The sequence below is a fragment of the Vidua macroura genome, chromosome 5 (assembly GCF_024509145.1).
Source record: "Vidua macroura isolate BioBank_ID:100142 chromosome 5, ASM2450914v1, whole genome shotgun sequence".
Lineage (NCBI taxonomy): Eukaryota > Metazoa > Chordata > Aves > Passeriformes > Viduidae > Vidua > Vidua macroura.
In genome coordinates, this window is record NC_071575.1 from 27,892,320 (window position 1) to 27,910,408 (window position 18,089).

At 42.6% G+C, this 18,089-nt stretch overlaps 1 protein-coding gene across 2 annotated transcripts in view; it reads right to left on the minus strand.

Annotated features, from left to right (window-relative positions):
- The window catches only part of CREB3L2 (cAMP responsive element binding protein 3 like 2), a 68,804-nt gene that overhangs the window by 13,670 nt on the left and 37,045 nt on the right, over positions 1–18,089 (minus strand). Inside the window, exons 2-5 of one of the 2 annotated variants that reach the window (XM_053979055.1) lie at positions 15,901–16,117; positions 3,788–3,954; positions 2,093–2,180; positions 198–376 (exon numbers count right to left, since the gene is read on the minus strand). In XM_053979055.1, the coding sequence (XP_053835030.1) occupies positions 198–376; positions 2,093–2,180; positions 3,788–3,954; positions 15,901–16,117 (651 nt within the window). Of the gene's footprint in view, positions 1–197; positions 380–2,092; positions 2,181–3,787; positions 3,955–15,900; positions 16,118–18,089 lie in introns of both variants that reach the window. The other variant, XM_053979054.1, reaches the window with a different exon arrangement.

Consider the following 18,089-nt stretch of genomic DNA (forward strand, 5'->3'; position numbering starts at 1 on the left):
CCTGTGGGAACAGAACAGACCAGTGAGCAAGAATTACTGGATCTGCAGTTTTGACCAGAGATGAATTCATCGAAACAACAGAAAGTTAGCAAATCTCTGCCAAAACCGGTAATTAAAAAAGTAAAAAAAAAAAAAAAAAAAAAAAAAAAGACACACAGATAAATGGTGAAGAAGTGAAGAAAGCCAGCTGAACTCACATGTGGTGCAGTCAGGAGAGGGGAATTAGAGAGCATCGAAGCTGTGCGTGACGCAACCTTCGCCGCGGCCTGGAGCTGGATTGGGCTGGAAGGAGGGAGCGAGCGAGCTGGGCTCTGCCCTCCTTCGGAGTCACTGCCATGGCTGCTCGGAGGGGTGGGAGGCAAATGCAGGGGATCCACTGCTAAATGGCAACAGAGACAGAAAGTAACACAAGGGTTTAAGGAGTCAATTCAAATTGCCACTAAAGCCACCACCACCACACAGTTTCCAGGACTAGGAGCGTCTGCTAAAAAATGGATCAAGCAGAAGTGGCAACTTGGAAGAGGTTCGGAGCATGCAGGTCTCCAAAGAAGGAATGAAATGCAGCAGCTATCTTTAGGTTTGACAGACAAAACAGGGCTCTGTGCATATGCTCCAGTCACTTCTACCTACACTTCAGCTCCTTCTTCAAATGCCTTGAGGTTCATGTATAATGTAAAGTACAAGTTCCCTGCTCCTGGGAAACCACATTAACAGAGGGGCTCTGAGCCAGCATACTTTCTCTCCAGATACAATAGTATTTTCTAACTTTAAACATTAGATTAAACAATCTGCCAGTATTTGCAAGGGAAGGGATCACATCCAAGGAGTTACATGATCAGGAAAGAGAGAAAGGCCTCCTAAGGACATGATTTGGCACGTCTGAGAAGTGACTGACAACCTAGTGACAGCAAAGGCTTCAATGCACTGATGGAGCAGGAGCAGCACAGGCAGCCACCACAGGAACTTCTCTGTCTATCCAGGGCCATAGGATAACCTCAACTGCAGACAAAAGAACCTGCTCTAAAATTGTCAGTCAAAGTGCTGCTTATGACCCACTCTCATTAAATGGACAATTTAGCAAATGCTCAAAACAGCCATAACTAAGTCATTTTTCTTCTGAGCTAAATTTACAGCAATTGAATTTTGAAATAAGAAGATACAGGGCAAATTTGCCACCTTCCACTTCTGTTACGCTTTGCAAATTTGACTTGAAAAGATCAAATGGGTGGAGAGGGAGGATGGAAGAAAAATAGTAATAAAAAAATCTATAATACTCTTTTTGTCTCACATGTTAGCTTTTGCAGTTGCCAGAAGAAGAAACAATTTGAAAAACAGAAAGGCCCTTAATCCCACAAAGTGAGCAAACAAACCTACACCTGGGTTGAGATACAGCCTCCCTTTATTCACCTGCTACATAATTTGCTTCTCTCCCTAGAGCAGTACTACTCATCCACAGAAATTAATTCACTAACAGAATACCAAGTGTTTCTAACTGAAATGCAGCTATCTGCTCAGATCTCACACCAAATATTTGGCTCTTCCAAAGTTTTCTTGGCTTTAATTGTGTTTAGCTTTCAGGGTGGGTATCTTTGCTCCTCCTTTCATATTACAGTGCAAGTACAAAGAGATAATGATTGTTCTTAAAACTAATATGCTACAAACAGATTCACCTAACTTTTATTTTCATATGAACTCACATCCTGATTTTGCATCAGAGGGTAACAGTGAAGTTCCTTATATCTTAACTAAGTCTCCCCAAATTGATTTCTTTTCTATCCTAAACAATCCTGTACTTGAATAATTCAAGGTCCCTTTAGTACAATTATTAATACCCTACAGAGGAAAAGGGATCATTTTCTTTTGATGAAAAAGGGTGGGAAAAAAAAAAAAAAAGAAAGGAAAAAAAACCTCACATAAAGGCTCAGAGAGACTCTGGCTCTTCAACAGCCTGAGTTGATTCCCTATAAAACAACAGCTTCAGCCTAAAATCTAACATGGTGAATGAGAAATCCAAATATTTAATCAGGGTAAAGTACATTTATTGTACTTTCTGGACATCTACCCCTACATTTTCATTTGGTATTTAACAGACCTTCCTTAGAAGAGAGGTTCAGGAACTGATCCACTTCATGGGGCTCCAATTTAATCTCTGGAAGAACTTTCTGGGTCAGTGGTTTCATCTAGAAAAGAGAAATTAACAGTATGAAAACTTGGAGTACACATCTTAAAAATCTTAACAGAAGGACACAAGGATTACTTCTCCATAAATGGAGAGGTTTCCTCTCCTCCTGCTCTACCACAGGCAAAGCTTTAACTGCTTCACACAGTTTGCTAAACCAGGCTACAGAGAATACTGCCCTGACTACTCCCACTATGGCTTTTCTTACTACTATATTTAGCTAAAATAAAAGATTATGCCTCAGAGATGACATTTCAGACTGAAAGCTAACATGTAACCCACTCAAATTACATCTCTTAGCAACAGAGCTGCTGCTAAGATTTGCTGGACTGCACAGTCTGTTTGAGCAAGGACAGAAACACCCCTGGGAGTCAGGCAGAGCCTCTTAAAGGCCATTGTCATCTGGGAGCAAGAGCAAAGTGCCAGTTGCTGAGCACCAGGTTTTGGGACCCAAGTTCCTTTCACAGTGGTGAGAAGCAGGAAAAGAGACAGTCACTGATGACTGAAGATCAGAAGACACCTGGCTTGCCCCACTGACAAGGCTGGGGCACCAGGCTGCCAAGCTGTTGCCCAGAGCCTGTCTGTGTGCTGCAGTGCCAGGCCTGAGGAAGCCAGTCTGGCACACCAACAGGTTAACTGCAGCCAAAATCTCCCTCAGTAACCTGTGTAACTAATCCATGCAACAGCAATGAGCCACCAGCAAGTCCCAATACTCTGCAAATCACAGCATCCCAAGCAGCAGCTTGGATGGGAACTATGTCCTGGGAACAGCACATTCAAGCTAACAGAAAATTATGGGAAACTTGTGCTTAGCTTTTTTCAGTTTCTCATAAAATAATTTCTGTTGCACATATTTCTGATCCACATCCAAGCAGAAATATTTCTTTTCAGCATATATCTCTATGCTGGAGTACTCCCTCTAGCCTGGACTGACATTGCATCCTGGCAGCTGACAATAGCCATGCCTCTTCCTCTACTAGTTGGGGACCTTGGTGAGCCACCAGCTGCTGCAGTTCATTCTCCTTAACCCAACCACAGCCAAACTAAGCTCTTTAGAATGCCCACTGGCTGCTCCAGCTGTGGTCAGAAAAACATCACAAAGCTCCTTGTGGGGCTGGTTGGTCCGGAAGTAGCAGCAGCTTGAAATGTCAAAGCTTCACATATCTGGCAAGAGTAACTTTGCAGGCAAACAGGGAAACTCTCCAATCAATCCAAACAAGGAGTCTTGTTCTGCTTAGGGAAAGGCACAGCAGCATGAAATCAAGTTCTTATGAAAGACACTTAGCTTAGGCTTGATAGAGCAAATGGATTCGTCAGTTCAGGTGCAATTGGTTCATTAGAAACTATTCAAATATTTCTAGAAACCCAAGAGCCCCAGGCTTTGGGGCTAGCATAGAAGATAAAGTTGTGTATCCAGCCACTAAGAGCTAAAGATGCAGACAACAAGCTCTTACAGCAATAGTGGGACACCAGCAAACATTAAAAACCATTGAAACAGACTGCAGTGTGCACCCTGGACTGCCAAGCTCTGGCACCAAGGAGGCTACACTGGAATGCAGCCGTAGTTAGCTGCAGCTAACTGTGCAGAGAGAACTGAGTCTGCAGTACCAGGGCATCTGTCTGTAGCTCAGGCTGTTCCCCCTCCAGCGACGTGGTCGTGACGGTGAGACTGACTGAGGGAGCAAGGCCTGATGTCTCACAAAGCCCTGGCTCAGTCTTTATTGCAGCTGGAGTAAACTCTGTAGCCAGACACCATTCCTCATTTTCCAGGTCACCTGCCAGGGAAGGAAATTGGACACCACATGTTTAGATCAGAAACAGAAAGACTACAAATGAAAATAATGTCATTCCTTCTCCAGCGAAGGGAAACAAACACAGAAGACATTTTAGTCTATCAACAAAACTCTGCCCTTACTATTCAGCTTTCAGTCAATGCAAACAACCACGCCATTTCAGGGCTGTAACCTAATCCTAGCCCCAGGATACACAGAGGAGCAGCGAGGAAAGACACAGAGCACTAATCACTGCACATTGCTGAAAGCTGCTAATGCGTAGCAGAACAAGACTAAACAAGCCACTGGGTAAAGCAGCCAGAGAGCCCTGTCCTAAACAGCCTAATGCCTGCTGACTCAGTTTATTCCTCCTTCTAGAGATAGCCTTTAGCTGGACTTCTGCTGCTTCTACTGCTTGCAGGCAGCAAATAGCTCAAATGGTGGGAATATACTTTTAAGAACAAAGTATTTGTCGCACCCTTAACTTCATTTTTTTTCCCCCAAGGATTCGTTTAGTACGTGCAAAAGAGGATATAGGCTTTGATGATTTCATAGGAGCACCAGTGCCATGGTGATCATGCTAATTTCCTCCACAGAGCCTCTGGGAAGTCATAGCACAGGATGCATATTTTATCTGACAGCAATGAAACGTGCATCACATGTTGGCAGAATTATCCCCTAACTCCACTTACTGAAAGCTCCCTAGTCCAGAAAAAGCCATGCAACTTTTTTCTAGACAAAGCTGAAGGGTTTGCCCAGCATTGTCAAGAACTGGAAGAAGGTTGGCATGGTAAGTTTAGCTCCCCATTTCCATTCACTGTTTTACTTGCTGAAAAATGACTTCTCTTCCAGGTCTCAAGTATAATAGAGTACCAAGAACTTAGAAAGACTCAACCTTTGAAACAAGTCCACAAGGCTATTAACAACCCCCTCTAAAAACACAAAATAATCAAATCCATTTTTGTCAATTGCAATTCTGCCTTAGCAAACTTCCTAGTCCAACTGGAAGACTTTAGTCTTTCCTCTTGCAGGAGAATATCCTATACCAGGGGCACTGCATCTGAAAGATGCATGTGGCTCAGTCCTCTGCCATGACTGAGCAGTAGTTGTGAGAGTCATATCCATTAAATAGTGCAGCTGGAATCTCAAAGCAAATATACATAAAAGGACAAAGAGTGTTGATCTTTCTTTCAAAGCTTTCTACTCTCTTTAAACAGATTCTTTACTGTATATATGAAATTAAAAGAGAGAGAGCAAAACCATACACTGTGGGGCTGGTAAAAGCAACAGAGCTCTGAATTAACTGTGTGCTGCACCAACATCCTGGGAGGCAGCCATGGGGCTGTGGCTGTGCCACCAGCATTCTGCAAGGCTGCACAAGGCCCTTCATTCACAGCTGAGTGTATCAAGCTGGTGAGATGTCAACAGAGTTCAGCTGCAAACAGGTAACAAAAATAAGTGTGGGCTTACAGCCTGTGCTGCTGTGTGTCCTTGCTATTAAGACCACACACACACACACAGAGCACACAGACACTGGGCAGAAGCTGGGTGCCCGGAAGAAGGGAGAAGAATGCACATCTCCAGTGCTAAGTAATTACATTGTGGTGTGACCTAACCTCCACCACTGGCAAGGAAGGAGGTAATTTGAGTAAAGACACACCAAGGAATTAAAAATGAAAAATATGTATGCTGTAATCAGAAGCTCAAGAACAGCAAGGCCAGCACTCTGCCAGGTTAACTGCAGAGCAAGGACTAAACACCATAGTTAAGCTTCTGGAGAGCTTACTCCCAAAGCTGCCTGGGAAATGCAAAAATAGAGGTATTTATGGGAAAAAAAAATAGGTAGGCTTGTCTAAATATTAACTCAGGAGAGAGGACATTGCTCTTTTTCAACCCTCCCTGAGCCTCTCTAGTCACAACACAAAAGCGCAGCACCCTCCCAGCTTGCTGTGTATGCATCATTCAGGTAAAACCTTTAAAGTGGTATCTGCCTGGAAATCCAGAATCCCTTGGCAGATGCAACTTTCAAATGCCTGTTTGGATAGCTTGAGTCAAAACTGGCCCCACATTGCCTTGTGCAGAGCCTCCCTTTGCTGCCTCTTGCACCTCTGGGTCGAGCTACCCTGGGGCAGCACCACTGTGAAGGCTATGGATAAATGAGAGTTATTAGTGAAGCCAGTAATTAGCCCTTAATTTTCTCAGATTTGTATAATCATGAAAGTAGAAGGGAAATTCAGCCATGGGTGACCAGCACAACAGGGCATGTCCTATAAGGATGCACTTCATGATGTTTATCACCTCTAATCCCCAGACTCATCAGGAATATTCAGATGCTCTAAGACAGCAAGATATGCTGGCCTTTGACTGGTCACTTCACTCCTCTGGAATCCATCATTTTAGTCCTCTGGAAGCCAACTTTGCTGATTAACCTGACATCCCTGCCATCACCACTTAGATCTGCATAAAGTGCTCAGAGTTATTCTAGGCTTTAAGCCAGTCTAACCAGTCTGTAGGGTTACAGACGGTTTCAGGCAACAGCAACACGCTGCGTTTAGCACTGCAATAATTCTGAACAACCGCATCTGGCACTTTTTTGACACTGCCTCTTACAATGCATGGTGACAGCTGTCATTCCAGATGAACAATCCTGTGAAAGGAAGTGATGGAGGACTGGTCAGATTTCACCTTGATAACTCTACTATCCACACCCCCTCCCACCCCCCCATCTTTTTCCAAGTCGCTGTTACATATTCCCTACCAAGATCAGGGACTGTTGTGCTACAAGTTACTTTCTTGTATATGTTACTTTCTTATATTCTAGCTTCTGAAGTCACCAACAATACCTCCTCTGCTCCAAGAGACCTACAAGGACATTTCCCACTCTCCTTTCTCCTCCTCCTGAGCACAGCAGGTTGACATTATCTGAAAATCATTCTTAGTTTACTTTTACAATAGTTCCCTAGCATGTTAGTGTACCCTGCCAAGCACTGTACTAGCAGAGCAAAGTGGCAACCCTCCTCCCAAAGCCCTCAAGAATGTAACACAAAATGAGAAAAACTTAGGGAAAGGGGAAAAAATGGAGCAGGCTAATAGATCAGTGGTCATACAGAGAGATATGGCATGCCCTCCATGGCAAGAGTATTTCTGATAGAGGGTTATAGAGAACCATGAGAGGAGGTTCTGCAGAATAATGAGAACAAGCAAGAAGGTGCATGTGAAATTCTGAAATGAAAAAGACAACAGGAGCTGGCTCAAGAGACCCACTGTAGGAAAAGGGAGGTAGGTATCTTTTCCAAACCAAGCAAGACATGCTGTGGTAAGAATAAATGACTGGTGTCAAGAAGTTAGAGGTGTTTATATTTATAGCTGACATGATTCAGGAGGTACATGTGAACTTTTGAGCCACAGTCCAAAACAAGAAGCTGAGAGTGTTGCCTTATTCATATTTGTCTAGAATTTGTGCCATCTTCATGATGGTACAAATTCTAGACAAATATGAATAGGGCAACACAGCAGCCTCGAAGGTGAAACAAAATATGCTGCAAGTCATTCAGATATAGAGAGAAGAAAGCCTAAACAAGAGATTTGGCTCTCCAAATGGCTAAGAAAATACACATCCTAAGTATTGTCACTTTGGCTCTCTTGAAAAATCTCAGGTTTCAAAACAGACCACTGTTGAATAAGTGATCCTGGCTGTCAGTTCCCTCCCCAGCTGAAATTTTCTACAAACCTCAGAGCTCTATCATGCAATGACTGTTTAGATGAGTAGCATTCCCCTTTACCTACACTTTTGTAAGTCCATAAATGCTAGGCATTTTGGCACATGGAATATGTAATTTAGGGAGTCCACACAGTACTTGGCAAAATCCCAGCCAACACTACTACATGCAATGCACTGGTGCTGGTAAATTGCACATGTGAACTGAACACTCAGGTTGCAAAGCACCCAGGTATTAAGAAATACCTATGAATGTTTAACTCAGTGTCCTTTTGCACATCAAATACACCTAAAAATAGCAATGTTTTAATAATGTGACCAAACAATTTCTCTACAGAACCCATGCTTTATCCAACAAGCAGAATGCATGGTTCTTCACTAATTGAGAAGATGTTCCATGTTTTGTTCTTTGCACTGTCTCATGCACAGCCTCACCTCTCCTTTACCAAATACAATTCAAATTTTTTTTCCCACAGGGCTATTTAATTCCCTCCAAGGGAAACACTCCACAACCTGAAATCATTTTCACAGTAGAGCTGAAAATTCAAGTGAGACATAGAGAGACTAAGGCAAAAAAGTAACTAGTAATTTTAAATGGCCAACTAGAGACAACTGGAGACAACTGGAACTGGATTTTTCAGATTATTTAGCCCTGTTACTATACTAAAATCCAGCAGGCATTGAGCTTTCAGGTTGGGCTGTGAGCATCTACCACTGCTGCAAGTTAAACATCAGTTTCAACTCAGTCATCCAAAAAAACCACAGCCACCCAGAGTTTGTGACACATGCACCTAAGATCTCCTGTGTCCAAGACTACAACTACATTGCTTCAGAAAGCTTTTGTGTGCCTATTCTGTCATCAAGCTTGTGCCTCTTCTCCTGCAGACTTGATGTGCTCCTCCAAGCATCACAGCTGTAGCTGTAATCAGGGTGTGCGATTTAGGCACACGTGAAAAACACACAACCAACAACGGCTGTGTTTTTACGTGTCATAATTAATAGATACCATTTCTGTGCTTATAAAAAACATTTTTAATATATCTGTATTTATACACATATTTTAAAAATTCTACATAGTCTCTTAATAAGAGCACGTGTAGCTTTCTAGGATATTCATATCTCTCAGAAGAACTGCAACATTTTGTTTCTCTTCTTGTTCCCTAGACATGGTATGGAAAGGCAGGGTAGGGAAAGTGGAAAACAAGGTGAAAAATGCTTACCTCAACTGTACATTTTTTTCTAGTATCAGAGTTCCCAGAAAGTTTTGCTTTCCTTTTTTTTATTTCTATCCAACTAATTCTTCCGTCCTGTCCAACATACCACCTCCTTTCCTGTGAAAAAGTAGATCTTCTCCAACACTGACTAAATTTCACCCTTTCTGATAACGTACAGAAAAACTTAGAAAAATAACTAAAATGGTGTCCCTTGCTCCCCACATTCTTTTCAGCACTCTCAATTACAGTTTACAGAGACACTTATTGCTGGATAATTAAGTTGCATGTGCATTTATTGTGCTTTTTTCAATAAATGAGAGATGCACTCTGCATCTCACTCCTCTCAAGTACAGAGAATGAAAGTACCCAGAAAAACAATATGGGTTTCACCTTTTTTCCCCCTTCAGTAAAAAGAAAGATAGCACCACTATGTAAACAACCCACATGAAGGGTGTACCACTGAACCCAATCTTTAAAGGGAAATAAAAGCCCATACCACCATTACAGACCTCCACCACAGAGAACAGATGCATGCACTGAATGTCATTTCAAACCAGTGTGCAAATAAGACCTCTAGAATCATCACAGGATATATCCTTATTGGTATCATCAGAATGAAAAGGCAGCTTTTGCCTCCTCCTTAAAGCTCCCTATTCAAGTGATGGGTAGAGAAAAACAAAACTGAAAACTTAACGAGACCACAGACTATCAGTCAAAGTGCCCTGCACAGGTATCAGAAAAGCCATCTCTGAACAGGATAATGCAAAAAGTTCCCTAATGAGTCAAAGTGTTCTCCAGCCAAGTGTACTTAAATAACCTCCCTCTTCAGCTGTGTTACAGATTTGAACAACAGGGCTTCAACTAATTCCTTCTGATGCATGGCAGACCTCACACTGCCACCATGCACCAGAGGGCTGCACGCACAGCCCACCTGGCTTCTGCACAGCCGTGCCATGGACGACCATCTGCAGTCTCAGGCTCAGCTCACCACATGTTAATGACACACTTTGATGCAGAGGGTGCTTAAACTGAACCAAGGGCACCTGTGTGCAAAGCTGGCCTTTGCACAAGTATTCAGTCCTCACCTGAATCTTCCCTCTGAAGGGAGTGCCTCTATACACTGAGCAGTGGGATCTAGGGGTGCTCACCACCACAGAACAGCTGCCAACTGGGAGCCAGCTAACTGCAATGGAAAAGCACCTCTTGGAAGAGGCTCAGAAGTTGTTTGTGGGGAAAATGTCTGCTTGATCTGTCAGAGAAGCACCTCTGCACCATGAGCCCAAAAGGGCTTCTGATGCATACATTTTGGGCATGTTGTTGGACATGCTACTTGCAGGGAAGGAAGTTCAGTGTCCCTAGCTTTGCAGTCTGAGCCTTTCCAGCCTCCCAAAGGCAAATTGGACCTTTCTGGATAAATAACTGCTTCCTTCTCACTCCCCTGGGTTTGGATGGTTCTCAGTGCCCAGCTCTGGGCTCACATAACACTCCCTGTCAGACACAAGCCCTGTTTATTATGCCTGAAATGCTGAACTACAACGCCTCTACCTCTCCCCCTCTCTCCTTTGGGAGGTGAGAGCCCACATTCATCGACAAACAGTTCCTCTTACAGATTTTCCAGATGGCATTTCCCCCTCCTGGCACGCACACACGCTCCCACCGCAAATAATGAAACCGAAGCCCTCAGAACTGCTGCCACAAAAGAGATACTTTTGTTTGACTACCAAACATTGGGGTCCTTTTCGAAGTGCCAGGAAGGGAAAATTAAATAAAGGGGCAAACATGAGCAGCAGTGATACACAGTAATTACAATGCATAGCAGAAATAGCTTTTTTCATAACAAATTATCATCGTTCACACCAGCACCCCCTCTTTGACCAGCACGGAGTCCATGTAAAACCCACAAATAATTTGCATCACTATCAAAGTTACTAAGATAAAAAGAAAGACATATCACCTTTATATACATGGGAGTCAGGCACAGACTGAGGTGGTAGCTGGATTTACAGCCTTAAAGTTGGATAACATTAAATGTCCTATATAAGATTATGATTTATTTCTTTTAAGGTATGAGAAAGCTATCCCTGGAAGTACTGTGGTCAAATAAAACAGTTCTCTCTCTCTCAGGTCCCAGTTTTTCTCCTCACACCCCACCCAGATGCTGCGAAGGCAGATCTGTATTATGGCTTCAACACATGCCCACAGTACATAACTAAGTGAGCACAAGCTGTCAGTGCAACACTACAGAAAAAATGAGATCACTGGTTTGACAAACAGCAGGACTGGAAGTGGGAGGAGTATTCCCATAATATGCATCATCAGGGAAACTATTCCTGGGAAATCAGTTGTCAAACTCTTGACAAAGAGTTTGAAAAAGAAACTGCAAAGGTCCCTGTATCGAGAAAGGCATGACAATAGCTGGAGGTCCAGAAAATTCCACCTAGGGGGAAATACCAAGGAACTGCAGGTCATTTAGACTGTATCCACGCAGCAGTCAAGAGGGAACTTAATCACAGCCTACAAACACCTGTGGAAAGAGGTTTCAGAGACCAGATGGTTCTTTAAAAGAAACAAAAGCTGTAATAAGATCTCATCTATGTGTAACTGGAAGCTAAAGGAGGCTAGACTGCAAATAGAGCTGACAATTATTAACAGTAACCGTAAGTAAACGCCCACCTCTAAATCAAAACTAACATTTTTTCAGACATGCTGCTGCTCAAGTAGGAGTTACAGGGTTGATGCAGAGTGACCTATTGAGACTGTGGACCTTGGATATATAGAAGTTCAAAAATCTTCTCGTACTCTGGTATGATTTTAGTTGTTCTCATACAGAGCAATGCTTTCCAGCACATGGTGTGATTCTTGGGGTGTCCTGTGCAGGGCCAGGAACTGGACTTGATGATCCTGATAGGTCCCTTCCAACTCAGAGCATTCTATGATTCTATTACTTTAACACTGTTTATGGTGACAAGGATTGACATAAAAATCACTCAAATACAGGCCACTCCCACTAAATGGCTTTCTCCTCATTTCCTAAATAAACATACAAAAGAAAAAAAAAATGACGCAGAAAAAGAGTTGCAGAACATGCTCTAAAAATTACCAGTCTAGCTTTGACAGCAACTTTTGAAAGAACAAGTGAATTTCTTCTTTCATTTCTGTTTTCTTTAAAGTCAGGGCAGCAGAGATTCCTATTTTCATTGTTCACATTACATTAATTCAGTATTTAGACAAAAACAGACAGTAGCAAGACATTGTACCTATCTATATATAGAAAATAAATTAGGATATGTAATATAACGTAATATAAATAATAAAACACTTATGACTCACATATACACATGTATATTATATGTGTGCATACATACGGATACAAATAAAACATATGAAGACCAACCTGAGACTCAAGCCCAGAGGTGCCCCTATGCAAAGAGACAGCACATGACACTGATTGCTGCTTGTGAACTCCATACCTAAGCAAGGGTTTGTCGTAGCCCTGCCTGAGATGAGGGATGGATTTTTTGTTGAATGGAGAAAAGTGGGAGCCATGGCGTTGGGGTTTTGTTTGGTTCATTTGGGTTTCTTATTTGTGTTTTTCTTTTTCAAACCATGTAGGGAGATGGACTTGAAGTTTAAAAGTTGAAAAAGGAAATTGATGTTTTAAAAGCACATTACAGAAAATCATAACCTCAGCAGTAAAAAAAACAGTAACAATACAGGTTACAGCCTGGGGCCAGCCCCAGTTTTGGCACAGCTAGGAGTAAAACAGAAACACACCATTTCAGCAATCAGTCTGTCAAACCTGCAGCCAAGACAAGCCTATTCAAATCCAAAAGTAACTTCAAAGCATTCCTGAGCAGGAAAGCACCAACAGGCAGGGCAGGTGGGGACCCAGACTAGTCTCAAAAGCAGAGCCCTCTGGGGACTGGGAAAGGAATGTACCCAGCAACCTGGGCACAATCTGGGGAGGCACAGCATCCAAATGACTGGCCAGCTGTCCATTGTCTCTGCCCTGCCAAGCTCACAAAGTGAAAAACACCAGAAAAATCAAACACACACCCACCACAAAACACCCCCAGCACTTGAACTGATCTCAGAGGATGAAGAGCCCCACACAGATGCTGCAGGCTCTGCCTTCACACTCCTGCTACACACCAGCCCCTCAGTACTACCTGTACTCAGCTGTCACCCATGCATCTCACATGTCCAAATCAGGGGGCAGCCACAATCCCAAAGTTTGTGCTCACAGCTAACAAGATCAAGCATGAGAGGGCAGGGAAAGAGCCTACAGTAAGTCACAAGAATAACCACAGTGCCTGCTGAAACTTGGGTCTTGCCTTGCTCCTGGCTGCCTGACCCACAGCCCTCCCTTTCTAAAAGGCTGCAGAGACTGGAAAACTGAAGACAAACCTGCACCGACCACAACAGAAAATTAGGCTTCTTTCCCTATTTCTTTACAGCTGTCAGAAATGAATCTGTGTCTCAAAAGGCTGTAATGAGATCTCCCTTACCCATCAGCCCTATTCCCAGTCTGCCCTCCCAGCTTCTTCAAGTCCTTTCAAGAGCATTTTCCACTCCACAGCTTCTTCCCACTGTCCTTCTCCACAGCCACTCTACAGTTGTTTCAAAAACCCCAGGGCTCAAAACTAGAAAGCAGAAACCTGGTGGGAGAGAGGTGGCAGTGCAGCTGGTGTGGATAGTTTGTACACAGGACACAGCCTCCTTTTTCATGTTCCAGCCTGAAGTCCTCCTCAGGCCATATGCCTTATTCACCAGTTCAGGCAAACAAAAGTGATCAGCCAGCTGCAAGCAGGCAGGTCAAGCCTGTAAATCTCTCTCCCTCTAGTTTTATGCAAAACTGAATCTAAGAATAGATTCTTGTTGTGGGGAGAAGCCAAATAATGCATTAAATGCCAGATGTTTTGCACACATGTGCTTTAAAACTGACACCTTCAGAGAGCCCACACTATCAACAGGCTGCAAGTATTCAAAAAATTATTCTGTACAAAGCTGAGGAAATGGCCTCAATACAGTGAAGTCAGAAAAGTAGGGAAAGTCAGTGTCTGTACCTTGACTTTATGGACACTTAAATGTGTTCTCACATTGAATTTAACAGGACTTCTCGGAAAACTTAAACCCAGAGTTATGAGTTTCCTAGGTTTTACAGTTCTAGCTCTTTTTAGAAAAACTTTATATAAAATTTATAATTACAGGAATAGGTCAATTCAGCAGCTGCAGAAATCACAGTAATAGGCAGGCAGTGGCTAGCAAGAAACAGCTCACAGCAGAAATTACTCGTTCCCCTGCAGGAGTGGGCAGGAAAATGGAATCAGAGCAACCAATCACTCCACCATAATGGCTGAGAGGAAACATTAAATAACATTTCCTATAAGATGCTGGAAGACTTGGGGCAAGAGGGGGAGAGGAAACAAAAGACAGAAAGAGACACCGGAAGGCTTAAACCTGTTTTGAAGATCATGTGCTGAATAAGGCCAGTCTATTTCTCAGCTTCCCTGCATGCTAAAGCTCAAAAACCATGGCTCACCACGGGAAAAAAACATGAAAACACTTCAAGAGCTCACCAATCTGCCCACTGGGATGGGCATTTGGAGAATGCAAATTTTTTGGACATTCCATATATGTCTCAGCTCCACAAAAGCCCTCCCAGCTCCCCAGCAGCAGAGGATTATGCTGGAGCATACAACCTCCCCGTCCACACTCTGTACTTTCTGGTCCCCAAAAGGACACTGGTGCTCCCAGTGTCTGTGCCCTTACTCCTTCATCAGAGTTGTCAGGAGCACCGTGTACCTTCACTGTCTAATAACAGAGATGCTTTCAATCTCCAGTGTCAAACCCTGCAGAACTGCTATCCACAAAATTCTCTTTTCCTGCTCTCACAGATTCAAAGAATGAAAAATCATCAGGGTGATGCCTTTGAATATCTATCAGACAACCAGGTTCACTCTAATACTGCAATTTCCTTAAGTATTTCTCTGAGCTTCACTGTTTTGAAGTCAATAGGTGCAGAAAGGTCATGAGCATGATTATGGGGTTAGGATTAAATAAAATCCCAAACACCAAGAACAACTCCTCCTCCTTTCTTATGAAACACTCTGCAGAGTGAACATAAGACAAAATGTTTTCCATTCATTTTCTATTTTTAAACCCACTTGTTAATGTTTCTTGGCTTTTTAAAACATCATTTGACTACAGCTCTCTTACAGTGGTCTCAGCAGTATGAATTTCTTCAGGAATTCTCCCCAAAGGAAACTCCCCTCACTTTTAGCCTAATTTGAAGCTTGCCACTATTAACTTCCAGAAAAGCTTGGTTTCTGATGTTCCTTGTGCTTGTTTTCTCTTCCACAATTAATACCTCCAGTATGTGTTAATTTAGAAATATCCATACAAAACAGCTAGGAAATAGAAAAACTGAAGACTTTCTGTAGACGATGTTTCCCAATAATTTCCAAAAATCCTGTCCCACATTGAAAAATCCTTCTCACAGGTTTTATTAGTTGTCAAATCTTTAAAAGATTTCATCTTGTTCCAACAGAGCACTTTGGACTACAAAACTGTCAGCCTTCGAAGACCTCTCTGGTGCATCTTCACAAACAGTTTAGCTGGTCAGTGCTTAGCCAAGAGCTCTAATCTCTCTCCCTTTTATTGCAATGCAGTTTAACACTCCACTGCTTTGTACTGTAAAGCTAATGGTGAATATAAACCAATTATTAGGAGTCAAAGTTTGGCATTGCAATTATTCCTTACAGTTACCAGAGATTCACGGTCTTGCTCCTCCACCAACCACTTCACAGCAGAACAAGAAGGTTTGATCTCCTCCTCCCACCATTCTTCCCTTTCCCCTCCAGATGTTTATAAATGCTGAATTACAGATAGCTGTTAAAAATGCTATGGATTTTCATCATTTTCTATGCATCACCATTTTCCACAGCCACAGTTCCACCAGGAGCATTTCACTGCTGCATCCTCACAACAAATGAACACGGGCTCAGTGTGTTGTACCTTCATTAAAGTTGTCATCAGTCGAGATGTGGGTCAAGGGAGACTGTGGTCGGGAGTCCCCACAGAGGGAATAGCTGTGTTCAGCCTGGATGAGGGGTGCTGGGGATGCTGGAGACAGTTCCACTTCCATTATTTCATTCTTCTCAGACAAGAAGGGATCATTCAAGAGCTGACCTAGGACATCAGGTGAAAATTCATCCAGGAACTCTGTGAAGTGCTGTGGAGACAAAAAGGCAGGGGAAAGTTTATCTCCTTGCCTGTCTGTCATGCCAACCACAGGAGGGAACAGATGAGAACAATTCTGTATGTACACTGGGCATCCGTGCCAGTCAGCAGCAGGATCTACCAGCTCTAACAACCTCCTCCTCCAATCACTACTTCAAGCTGAAGAGCTACAGAAGCTAGAACAAAAGTCCTCTCAGAAGCATACATTACAACAGAAGAGCCTGTCATTAAACTGCAACAAAAATGGAAAACGGAAGCATGGTACTCATGTCCTGCAGCAGTCTCCTCCCGTCACATCAAAGGTACTCACGATGGTGCACCACCAAAAATGGGAAAGCACATTTCCCTCAGAGAGAGTGAAAGATCCTGCAGGATCTATCACCAGAATATACTGTGTATGGAATAGAATATAGGGGGTTAATGCTCACTGAAGCACAGTAGAAAAATGAAACACATTCCAGCACAGACTCTGACACCACATGACTATTTTAGCTGTGCAGAACATTCCGTGTGCTCCAGGAAAACGGGTCCATGCACATCTGCAGCCAAGCAATTAACACATTTGCTATAAAACGGGTTTCCTGATTGATTTATGTATCTATTTTAGAAGTAGCATTCCACCTAGAGCCCATATCCAGCTTCTAGGCCCCAGAGCTAAAGCTCCTGACAGCCAGTACTAATTACCACTTTGTCTATTGCACTGAATTCATTACACCAGCAGCACACGTTACATCTGTATGTAGCAGAGTAATTTCATGTTTGTTTGTTATTCAAAATGAGCACAAACCAAACCTTGCAATCTATTTCCTCCCAATTCCAATGCAGTTTCCATCAAAAACTTTGTCCCTTCATCATCTTTCCAATGTCAGAAAGCTACATCTTTGACAGATGAAAAATCTGCACTGCAACAAATCATTCCTGTTCATCTCATTCACACAAAGAATTCTATTTTTGTAAAAAAATACTTGCACAGTGAATTGTAATGAGATTTTCTGAACTATGAGCCATTATCTACCATCTTATATAGAATCTTTGTCAGGCAAGGCACGATGCTATAAAAGTCTACGTTTGTTTGATTTGTTTAGTTTTTGCACGCAGTATTGATCTTGGCTCTGCATCATGCTCTCTCCTGCACAGACAAACACTGAAATTCAAGATTCAGCTTCCTGTAGGCTAAATTAAGAATTAAACAAGTCAATATTGTACAAACCCACAAGGGAAGCGGTGTGCTCACACCCTCACATTTCACAGCTCCAGCAGCACCTGTGGCCTTGAAGCCTCATGCTGAAAACCCTGAGCACAGCTGGCTCTCACAGAGTTCCTGGATGGTCAAGCACCTCTTCCAAATGCTAACCATGCCTTTTTCAAAATCAGTAAGTCTTGAGTCAATTCTGACCAACAATGAGGAAAAGAAAATATTGACTGAATACAAGGCAATACACAGAGGACCACAGCTGCTATGCTGGAATAACAGAGTAGCTCAAGAAAAGCCTTTACAAATGGCAAAACAGATTAGTAGCCTCATATTTACTTACTGTAAATCATAACACTAATAAACTCTTAGAGGACTCTGCAAGAGGGTCATGACTACCTTAGAAAGTGTCATTTATTTTAATTTTGATACCCAAGGACTCACTAGCAGTTCACAACCAGGTGCTTCCCAACCAGGATAAAAGTATAAACTACAACACCTCACTATGCAAAGAAAAAAGAAAAAGGATGCACAAGAGTGGTTGAACATCCTGGTATATCAATAAAGACACTGAATAAAACAGGTAGGCAGCCATTAATGTGTAAAGAAGGCACAGAAATACTTCCCAGCCACGAAAGAAGTCAAGGATGAACCTATAAAAAAAGCAGTGCCTTGCTTAGGGACAATGCTTTTCCCTCCAGTCTACACACGTCTTTTCATCTGGAGAAATGACAAGAGTCGATTGTATTTGTTTACATATTTTTCTAAAGCT